The 11,488-nt window shown below is 36.6% G+C and overlaps 1 protein-coding gene across 2 annotated transcripts; it reads right to left on the minus strand.

The window, feature by feature from the left end:
- Nucleotides 1-759: 759 nt before the first annotated feature.
- On the minus strand, nucleotides 760-3,506 carry LOC106341601 (probable trans-2-enoyl-CoA reductase, mitochondrial). 2 transcript variants are annotated; one of them, XM_013780331.1, is made up of 10 exons: nucleotides 3,248-3,506; nucleotides 3,074-3,171; nucleotides 2,882-3,013; nucleotides 2,670-2,813; nucleotides 2,479-2,584; nucleotides 2,281-2,380; nucleotides 2,133-2,209; nucleotides 1,976-2,054; nucleotides 1,092-1,210; nucleotides 760-1,003 (listed from the first exon to the last, which is right to left on the minus strand). In XM_013780331.1, exons 1-10 carry the CDS (start codon nucleotides 3,430-3,432, stop codon nucleotides 910-912), a joined length of 1,134 nt encoding a protein of 377 aa, XP_013635785.1. In that variant the 5' UTR covers nucleotides 3,433-3,506; the 3' UTR covers nucleotides 760-909. The 2 variants fall into 2 exon arrangements, with proteins under 2 accessions (XP_013635785.1, XP_013635789.1); XM_013780335.1 differs by having other exon boundaries at nucleotides 2,479-2,581; nucleotides 3,248-3,503.
- Nucleotides 3,507-11,488: the final 7,982 nt, after the last annotated feature.

Here is an 11,488-nt window from a genome sequence, read left to right on the forward strand (position 1 = left end):
GGTAAGAGTGAAGAGAAATGGAAAACATCTCACATCGCTTATGAGGAACAAAACAGAAAAGTATAAATAAGTCTTAAGCACATGAGTGTGTAAACGGCTTCAGAAGAGAGGATGGCTCCCCACGCGCGCGCCGCCGCCGCCGTCCGGCCGGCTCGGCTCGGCGTGGGTGTGGGCTTGGGCTTGGGTCTTGGGTCTTGGGTCTTGGGTCTTGGGTCTTGGGTCTTGGGTCTTGGGTCTTGGGTCTTGGGTCTTGGGTCTTGGGTCTTGGGTCTTGGGTCTTGGGTCTTGGGTCTTGGGTCTTGGGTCTTGACGTCATGCATTTTATCCTCTCGAAAGTTTTAAACGAGATAAGAGAGTCTTGAAGAAGAAGTTTCGGAACTCAACTTCCTTTGTTCTCCGCGATATTCTCGCCCACGTGCAGCAGCTGTGCGGGAAGTGGGTCTTCTCCGTCTCTTTAAATATCGTCTCTCCTCTTCCTTCATTGCTTAACTTTTTTCGCATCGAAACCAACAGCAAAAATCCCTTAGCGTAAGTCGTAAATACGAGAGTGTTTCGTAAAGTTTATAGTTCGATAGGGCGATCACGAGTGAGGCGTGATTCATCTGCCATGGTTGTATCCTGGGACTCTATTGTCGTACAGTCCCGTCTCACTAACGGAGCAAATATTTTGAGTTAAGGAAAGAGATCATATCTCGACTTCATGTCTCTTTGCGAATACGATTTCTTATCGTTCTTGTATTCGTTTTCTACATTCGTATATTTCCTTAACATCGCTTTTATTTTATCGTTTATGTCAGTCCGATTTTCCGGCGTTTACAGTACATTTGCATCATCAGATTACTAATACGTTCATACATAACACACTAACACAGTGGCAACACTTCTTGAATGGCTCACAGGAAGGAAGCTTCAGAATGTGATTACTTGTTTGGGTTGCCTACCTACCTTCCCCAGCGCTTTATCGAGAGCAACAGGGAACTCGTCGAAAGGAACCAGTTCCGTTCTGTCAGAAGAAACCAACACTGGATTCACGTGGTAAACAAGGAAGAAACTTAATCTAGCGTTAAGAATTTGACAAAAAAAAGACTCACTCGTATTTTAGCTTTCCGTCCCGCGCAAGCCCGAGGAGATAGTCTATCATCTCCCTGCATTCTCTCACTTTACCCAAACTCAACCAGTTCTGTAGCCAAAACCCTTTCAACTCCAAATCCTGTAAAGAAATCTAACTCTTAAACACAGTGGACAAAAGCCATAAATAACCCGCGACTTTGTCATGTCTGTGTGATTAAGTAAACTGTAATTTATGAAAAAACTACTCTGGGACATATACCTTAAATAGGTCTGAGCGTTCGGGTACCGTTGGCGTTCGGATCGGTTTTTTCGGATTTCGGTTCTTTTTTATAATACCTCCTAGGTCCCATTCTAGTAAATTTGCAAGTACGGGTCGGGTTTAGATATAACACATCGGGTTCGGGTCGGTTTTGTATCACATCATAGAACCCATAAAATAATCATATATCATTCGGATTCGGGTTATATTGGATCGGTTCAGATATACCCGAAATAAAATCTAAAATTTAAAAGTAAAACATAAGAAATATATATTTATTTATATATAATTAAGTATTTAAGGTAGTTATATATATTATAAATACTTATTGTTAGATAACATATCAAAATAAATATGAAATTGAAATATTTGAAGTATATAATCATGTTTCATATAATTATATTGTATATTATTTAGTACATTCGGATCGGTTTCTTCGGATATCTTTTCGGATTTTTCGGTTTTTTCGGTTTTTCGGGTTACCCGCTCATGTTCGGTTAATAACACTTCGGGTTCGGATATGTTTCGTACCGCCTTACAAAACCCATTCGGATATTTTTTACATTTCGGACCGGATACGGATTGGGTTTTTTGGTTCAGGTTCGGTTCGGATTTCGGGTTACGGATATTATGCCCAGGCCTAACCTTAAAGATGAAAGATGTTGTTGAAACAGTGATTGGCTTCTTAGACATCCCACCATATGTTACCATGGTTCCTCCTTCCCTAGAATATTAATCACAAAACCTTCAGCATAGCTGGAAGTTAAATGAAATTGCACAAAAGCGGAAATGTTCTGTGCACCTCAGAAACTTGAGCACGAGAGAGGCAGCATTGCCACCAACACAGTTGAATCCCAGAGCTGGTTCAGGTAACTCCCCCTAGACCACACATATGTTAAACGTAATATCTGATGCAAACTTCGGATAGTTGAATTTCTTTCAAAATTTACCAAAAGACTTTTCACGTTCTTAACATTCAGCTGACTCTCTGAAAATACTTGGTCTGCACCTAGAGCTTTCAGATTTTCTCTTGCTTCATCCGACCCGGCTCTAACATCAGTGGCAAGAGACAGAAGTTCTTGACTATAACCACTTTGGTCGTTCGTAACAAAATATATTTTAAATGTGATTCATAAAATATAAAACACCTATCACGGATGATATTGATGGTACTGATGCCACGGAGCCTAGCTAACTGGATTACACATTGACCCACGATACTTGTTGCACCATTCTGTACCAAAGAATCTCCTGCTACAGAGAATCAACTGGTAAGGAAAAAAAAAATAGCAAGTAAAGAGCACTTGTTACTTCAGAGATGATGAGATACAGTACAAACCGGAAGCTAGGGACACAAAATCTTCAAGCATTCTTAAAGCCGTCAAAGGATTAACAGTAATGGTAGCCGCGTACTCCATTGGACAAGATTTGTCGATTTTGTGCCACACACTCTCCTCCTTGACAACAAACGTCTGCCAAGTCCCTTAACACATAGATAGAGACTTGATCAGATTCCTTAACCACAAATCCAAATGTCTGAACAGAGTATACCTGACGAAGGTGGAGATGGAATAACCCAATCGCCAGGAGAAAGAGCATTGACCTTGGAGCCAACTGCATAGACTTCACCAACACCTTCATAACCACCAATCGCTGGTACAGGTGGCCTAACCGGGTACACACCTAAACCAAGTTCAATTACAACTTTCTCTCTAACCAAGAGAAAATATAAAAGAATTCAACCTTCAATTCGGTTGATATCGGAGGGATTGATCGGCGCGGCGATCATTTTGACGCATACATCGTTGTCTCTCACTTCCACCGGCGGGAGATTCACCAATCTTAAAAGAGAGAAAGAAAAAGTGGATATTATACATTCAGTGACCGTGGAACGGGGTCTCGAGGCGATACACGAACCTGGTGACAGAATCGGGAGAGCCATGCTGCTCGTACACGATGGCCTTTGACGGTGGCGACCTAAGCGTCGAGAAGGATCTCAAAGAACGTATTGGTGTTTCGCCGCATTGGTTCAACCTGAAATTCACCGCCGACGACAACAATTTCATAGCTCGGACACCGACCGACTTCATCAACGCCGTCATCTCTCTCCTACGTTTCTCGCGCTCTCTCTCTCTCTCTCTCTCTGTGAAAGCGATGCCGTTTAAGACTGAATATTGGTTTTTAACATTAACCAAATTAGGGATGGAAAAGACTCTGTAAACGAACCGAACCAATCACAAATTGGAAGTAAAGTGGTGTTCAGAGAGAAAGTAGATCTAAAGTTTGGGTCCGGCGATCGGCCGGCGCGTGAGCGTGCGTGCCGTCGCCGGAGCCCCTCGAGATACTCTTACGATGTGGGGCTTGCGCTTTTCTTTCGTCTCCTCTATTCTCCGTCTTGTCTGAGCTCTGGTTCAGATCCCCACCGCGGCGGATCTAAAGTTGGAATAAAGACGCGGTCGTTGTGAGGTTTGGCGCGGTGAAGCTAATCGTTTTTTAGTCAGTTGATGTTTCTTTTCCAGGAGGGAGAAGCTCCTACAGCTCCGTCGCCGCCGGTCTCCGGGAGGTGGACGCTTCTTCAGATCCGTCGTCGTCGGTTTTGTCTCTGGAGGGTGAAGGCTCCCTCAATCTTGCGTCGCCGGCTTTAGTTTGTCTCAGTTAGTTGGATCGGTTTTTGATCTCGTTGATGCTTTGAGTGTGTTGCTTGGTTCGTGGTTCCAAGTGCTTTGTTCTATCGGATGATCTCTCGATTGGATCGATGAAGCTCTCCGAAGTGGAGACAAAGCGTGGAAGAGAAAAGTTTGCCTCGATGGAGGCTTTTCGGTGTTTCTGAGCTCGAGGTTTGCGGTGGTGGAGCTCCGGCGACGTCTCGAGATGGCGGCGGTCAAGTTGAGGCGGAAGAGACGCGTGTCTTGCTGATGGGGTTTTATCCTTCCACGCGTCCTGCTTCCTTGACGCGCGGGCCTACCGAAATCGGCCGAGTTTGGTTTGGTCCTCGGGCCTGTTAACTTGTCTTAGTGGCCCATAGGATTTTGGGTTTTTTGTTTGGTTTTGTTTGGTTGGGCCTCGGGCCGTGTTATTAGGTTTAACCCCTTTATTAATATTAAAAAAAAACTTGACTTAAAAAAAAGAGAAAAAAAAAACGAACCGAACCAAAATGAAAACAATTTATAAATCGATTCCTTCTGTTAGGCTTTGCCAAGTTAGAGAAAGAACCCCAAACTAAACTAAAATTAAAAAATCAAATATTTATAAACCGATTGGCTCTGTTATTGTCTTGAACCAGTAAATTCCAAAACGAAAGAAATGTCAAACCAACAAACCGAAGTTTATTTAAAAAATTATCTTTCATGATTGCTATATTGAAAATGTCATGATTCATAAAACAAACCCAGACAGAAATTTAGATGACAATAAAGTTGCAAATTAATGGAGTAGCGAGTGGAGGAAGAAGAAGTCGTTAGGAAGATGAATCAGAAAATAGTCAAATACCCAAAATTTTGTCAAGTAACCAGTAGCAGTCTCATCTTGTAGTCTTGCTCTAACATCCTTTTTTGCCAAACTTTAAAAAAAAAAACATTTGAAAAACCAAACATATACGAACTGATTGATAGGCACAATAGTTCCAAGAATATTTGTCTCTTGTTTTAGAATTGTTTTAAATAATTTTACTTAATTTGTTCAATCTGTGACATGATCTGAGATAAACCACTTTCTAGTTTCTTAAAACAAAAACCAGAATTTTGTTACTCAGACTATCTCCAATGTATTTCTCTATTTTTCTTCTATAATAGAAGAACTCTATAAGAACATCTCCAAGAACACACTCTATTATGAAGTTTTCAAAACTCTATATTTAAAGTTTAAAATTGTTCTTTTCCAAAACCAAAACTTCAAAATTAACTTCGAAACTATTTGTATTTTATCTTATTGTCCTTTTATTTGTCATAGTTAATTTAATTCTTAAAAGTTTTGTACATAACTAAGCACATATATAAAAATATTACAACAGTATTAACTAATAACATATTATATTAAAATATAAATTTTAAATAGAAATAACATAAATAATATTAAACTTTAAGAAAAATATCATATTTTTCAATAAAACTATTTTTGTAATGCATATATGATCAATTAGTGTATTTCAAAATAAAAAATGACTCTTTTTATTTTTAATTTGTAGATAACCAACTAAAAATGGTTGAAATAAGGTGATCTTAAACTTGTAAATACATAAGATCTGAACAACAAATTAAAAGAAAAAATAAATATTGCTAAAAGACTTAACTTCTATCAATGATATTAAAATTCAGTAAATACATTCGATCTGAATTAAAAAAGTCGTACGAAATAGATATCAAAACAACAACTATCTTTGGTTACATAAAATTTGTTTGGACAATAGTTTGAAGATTTGAGAGGTTCTGGATCAAATTTACATGACTACTAGTGTTGTAATATTTAAATTTGTGTAATATTTATGTTTTCATTTAATTTTTGAAAATATTTTTTTTTGTTAAGTTTCTTTTGTATTGTTGTTGTGTAAATCTTGTGTTAAATCTTATTTTAAATTTTTATTTAATTTTATGTGTAAAACTTAAATTTATAAATAAAAAAAAATTATGAGATAAAATATTAAAGATTAATACGATAAACGAGAAAATATTTAAAAATTATAAATGTGATGTGTAATTGTAGGGACCAAAATGCAAATAAAAATATAAAACTTCAAATTTGAAGTTTTGAGAAGTGAAACTTCAAATATAGAGTTTCATTCCTTAAAACTTCAAATATAGAGTGTCTTTTGGAGATGCACTAATAGAGATGAATTCTTCTCCAATGTATTCCCCTATTTTTTCCTCTAGAAAGGAATATTCTTAAAAGATTCTTTTTATTATACAATTAGCACCTTTTACTTTTGAATGTTAAAAATTAACCGATTCATTTAAATTTTAGATTTTTCTTCATAAAATTGTAATATTATTTAAACTAAATAAACATTTTAGTACAGAAAAAACATTAAACAAAAATAAGAAAACAAAATAGACATTATCTAATTATCATTATTGCTATACTTTTCCCATAATTGATCAATTAATGCATTCTGAAGTGAGAAATGAGCTTCTTTATCTTTTTCCCATTCGTTTGGACAATATTTTAATGATCTTTGTGGATCCGGAAATATTTTATCGGAAAATTAAGTTGTTTCACTATGTTGTATTAATTATATTTATGTTCAACTTATTTTGTTATCTATATGTAATATTTATGTGCAACTTTTAATAATTAATTTATAATTAATCATTTTTGTTTAAATATATAATTTTAAATATAATTTGTTTAACAAAAAGTTTGACTTTCAATAAAATTATAATATTTTTTTTCTTATTTCAAGTATAATTTTAAAAATTAAAATTATTATCAAAACAAATAACTGTGTGTTTTATGTGTTAAAAATTGTATTTCTACATAAATATGTCTTTTGTTTATAATCACAAAAAGTTAAAGGACTATTTTGTAAATAAAAAGTATATCTCTATCATAGAAGATTGCTATTTTTTCACCTAACTATAGAGGCAAAAATAGCAATCTATGATTAAAATATATATAACAATTAATGATTATGAATAATATATATTTGATAACAATTTAATTTTATATCCTCTCTTTTTGTTTAATTTTATATTATTAAAATAAATTAAACAATCACATTAATCAAATAATAAAAAAAAGATTTTTTCTTATATGTTATATTTTGATTTAAAAAAAAACGGCTATAAATTATTAAAAATGGTAAAAGTCTCACACTGAAAATTTTGTGATCAATGGTTTAACTTTTTTTGTTCATTCAAGATACAAATGATTATAAATCGTATGAAAATGAAGTCATATATATATATATATATATCATTTAAATTAAATTGAATACTATATAAAAATATGTTAATTTCAAAATTTGCATTGAAAATTATTGAGATCTTAATATTTTAATTTTGAAATTTGTATTGAAAAAAAAATCTCGCATTAAAATTTTTGTGATTAACGGTTTCAATTTTTGTTATAGCAAATATACAAATGTTAATAAAATCATATGAGTATGAAGTGTCAATAATAAATATTTATATTAAAATATAATATATATGTATGTCAATATCACTAAAGTTTAATTATATACCATATAAAGTACATAAAATATTTTTTTTGATTTTTTTATCAAAAACATGATTGTAAATAAACAAAAGTTATTTGTTTTGATTTATGTGCTTACTCTAATGTATATACTTTTACATTTTTTAAATATGTGGTTCTAAAATGTTATTTGATCCCGACAATCCAAAAACTACATTTTTTTAAATCGAAGTGATTTTTAATATTTGAAGCACTATATATATTATTTCCTTCAGATTAAATAATTTAGTCTTGATTTTTAATTCTGAAAACTTTTAATGAAATATCATGAAAAGATTTCAATCGCCTCCTTTTGAGTTAGTTTGAAAAATGATAGATTTGATCATTTGTCGAATATTAGTTTTTCCCTAATATCCAATCTAAATATGATAATTGTAAAAATTAGCGATTTGAACTATTTATTTAATTTTTCTGGTTTATCATTTAATATGAAAGAAAATCAGAAAATCAAATATTTTTAAAATTCGAAATATTTTCTTGAAAATGAAAAGGATTTTATTTTTCTAAAATAATTTCTTTTCATTTTTTATTTTTTTTACGTAAAAATAGTTCTAAAAATTTCTAAAAAGTTAAGTGAATGCCACTTTTGTAATATTTATTTTTAAAAAAATTGTTTCAAAGTATTTAATAATTTTAATTTTCAGAAATTTTTATTTTGAAATAAATATTTTAATTATATAATTAATAAATTAAAAGCTCGAAAACGTTCTATTTTTTTTTTTAATTCAGGTGTGATCTGCATGCACGTATTAGGTTTTGTCGGTTCCTTTTTTTCGGAAACTGAGTAAAGCTTCTGGTTTTTGTTTATTGGATCATGTAGCTATAATGACCCGAATTTCGGTCTCGAAAATTTGTTGGCCTGCTAAGGCATATGCACATATCCAAAGTCCTAATCTCTCTCTCTAAAAACTCATCCAGCCTTAGTTTTTATACCTGCAAGAAAATACAAAATCAGAAATTAGAAAATTAGAGTGAGAGAGAGAGTTACGAGATGAACCACCAAGTATCGTCGCCGGAGCTCCCGCATGCCGTGACCACGTTGGGCTCGTCGCCACCGTTCTCTGCTGCTGAGAATCACCCAGGGCCGGCTTAGGGCAAAGGGCAAGGAGGCGTGGGCCCCAGGGTCCAAAGATTTTTTAACAAAAATAGTATTAAAGAGGGGTCCAAAATTTTAAAAATAATTAAAGATAGGAGCCAAAAAGTTTAAGTTGTCCATATATACATATAAAAAATATTAAAATTTATTTTGCCCAAGGGCCCAATAGTACCTTGAGCCCTGGAATCACCGGAACCCGCCATGCTTTGAGCTTTGTTTTTGTCTGTTCAGTAAATCAGTCATATCTTCCTAACCGTTGAGAATCTCGTGCATCTAAGGACACCATCGTGTTCCTCTCGTCGAGACGAAACCGTAGACACCGACCACGCTGCAATCGGAGTCCGGATGAAGCCGCACGCGCCGTCAGAAGTTCCGCACGCGCCGCCGCCAGAAATCTCCTCCTCTGCTGGACCGCCACTGCGCCGTCCGACCACCGCCTGACCGCCACCGCGCCGCCATCAGACCACCACCGGACCACCGCTTTGCTGCAGCCGGGCCACCTCCTTGCCGCCGCCGGACCGCCGCGTGTTCCGTTGTCGTCCGCCGTCGCCGCCGGTGACTCGCAGGTAACTCGGCCGAGTCAACTCGGTCAACCGGTGGTTTGACTGGTCTGTCCGGTTTAAATTGATTTAGGGTTGGTTAGGTTAAACTGGTCGGTTAAAATCAATTAGAATTCGGTTAGGTTAAACAAGTTCTTTATGTTAATTAAATAATTAATTTTGGTTAAAGTAAACCTGATGGTCCAATCGAATGGAACCCGGTTAAGGAAAACCGGTTGGTTTAATTCGATTTCAATTTGGTCAAGTGTTGACCCGCTTGGGTCAGAGTTGACCGGGTTGATTTTTGACCAGTGGGTTGTGATGCGACCCAAATCAGCATCTATGTTGGAGCTTAAGGTACGAACCAGCTAAGCAACTGATCATAGCTTGGCTTAATGGGCATTTTATGGGCCTTATCGGTTTGATCCATGAAGTTCTAGACCGAGAGAAGCTATTGGGCTTGATACAGAACGTGGAGGCCTTATGCTCAATAAGAAACCAGTGTTTGGATTTGTCCACGAAAGGCCCACCAAGAAAATACAAGCCATGGTCGTATAATATATCAATCAGACGGAAATTCCGAGATCTTCAACCGTGCAAAAGGACGTAACCAGCCGAAGAGTTCTGCGACCAAAACTTTCAATATTCGGTCAACAGTCTTGGTCTTTGGTCAAGTCAATATTCCTTGTCAAGTCTTCATGGTTGTAAGAGCTTTATAGTTTCTAGGATTGACTAGAATATTTATTTCTTCCACAGCCCATTATATAAAGGCTTGCTATTGTACTGTTTTAGTCATTCAACATTTTTAATCAAAAACCTTTCTTTTTATTCTTGTTGAATCATTTGTTCTTAATCGGACATCGTAGCTTCTAAGTCGTCGGAGTGAGTCATATCTTCGGGCTTAGGAGTTCGGTAGTATCAAGAGACTTTCCGCACCTCTTGTGTCACCATTCGATCCACGTTCCTTGATCGTTTGTGCTTTCTAGCTCATTCGATGCAAGACTTATCCAATCTACCAACCTTAGAGTGATCCTTCTAATTTAGGGCGTATTATGTGGTATCAGAGCCACTCTGAGGTTTGGAGTTCTTCACAGCCAGCCATTCGTAACTCTTCATCTTCTAAGAGATCACCTGTGTTTGGGCTACTGATCAACCATGAAGAGGAGGCAGCGCGCAAAACACAAGAAGAAAAGTTGCAAGAATGGAGGTACAACAAACGCACAGCCGAGATGATAGCAAAATATGAGCGTGACCAAGAGAAGGAAGCCAAGAAGTCACGACCCGAGAGAGACAAATGTAAGAAACCTGTCAACAAAGAGGCCACACGATCTTACCTTGGTTCTAGATCAAATGGAGTTAAACCGAGCAGTCCAAAGAAGGCAGTCCAAAAGCCACAATCGAAACCGGTTGTAGAAACTCCATCGGCCAGTATTGAAGAAAAGAGGAATTATGGTTTTGAGAGATGGCTAACGAGTTTCAAGGCTAAGATCCATCAAAGTATCACAAACCCACGTCCATCTTCAGTTTTAGAAGAAGATCAGGAGGCCAAATATATCGAACCGGAGCTATAGACTGTTTATGTCCGAGCAGAATCTAAGGACGATCTTGGTCCAATCTTTGATGAAGAGCAAGAGCCATTCGGACGATGAACGATGGACGATGATCTTGATCCCATCTTCGATGAGGAAGACGATCACTTGGATGGTGATCTTGGTCCATCTTTGATGAGGAAGACGATCACTTGGACAGTGATTTTGGTCCAATCTTTGATGAAGAGGAAGAACCAGAGGCTGTAAGTGTTCTCCTGGCTGTCCAAAAAGTGGTTGAAGATGTGGTTGATAGTTGACCAGAAGCTGATCTTGGAAAAGATCTCACAACCGCTTATGCTTCGGGTTATATTCTCGGTTCTTTTTCTTGTGATAAACTGGTTCAGCCATTCGTTTGCAAGGAGTACGATCCAGTGAAGTTACTAAGGCATGATGAGGGTCTGCAACACTTCATATTTGAGCCAGGAGAAGAGACACGTGACCAAAGCAACAATAACCAGTCCATGGCGAAAAAGACAGCAAAAGTGGAGCAGAAGAATGTCGGTTCATTCATCCTAGAAGGTCCGGATTTGAGGACAAATCCTTTTAAAGGAGGAGGGGATGATGCGACCCAAATCAGCAGCTATGTCCCAACGAGGATCTTAAGGTACGAACCATCTAAGCAACTGATCATAGTTTGGTTTAATGGGCATTTTATGGGCCTTATCGGTTTGATCCATGAAGTTCTAGACCGAGATAAGCTAATGGGCTTGATGCAGAACGTGGAGGCCTTATGCTCAATAAGAAA

Source organism: Brassica oleracea, chromosome C1 (genome assembly GCF_000695525.1).
Source record: "Brassica oleracea var. oleracea cultivar TO1000 chromosome C1, BOL, whole genome shotgun sequence".
NCBI classification, from domain to species: domain Eukaryota; kingdom Viridiplantae; phylum Streptophyta; class Magnoliopsida; order Brassicales; family Brassicaceae; genus Brassica; species Brassica oleracea.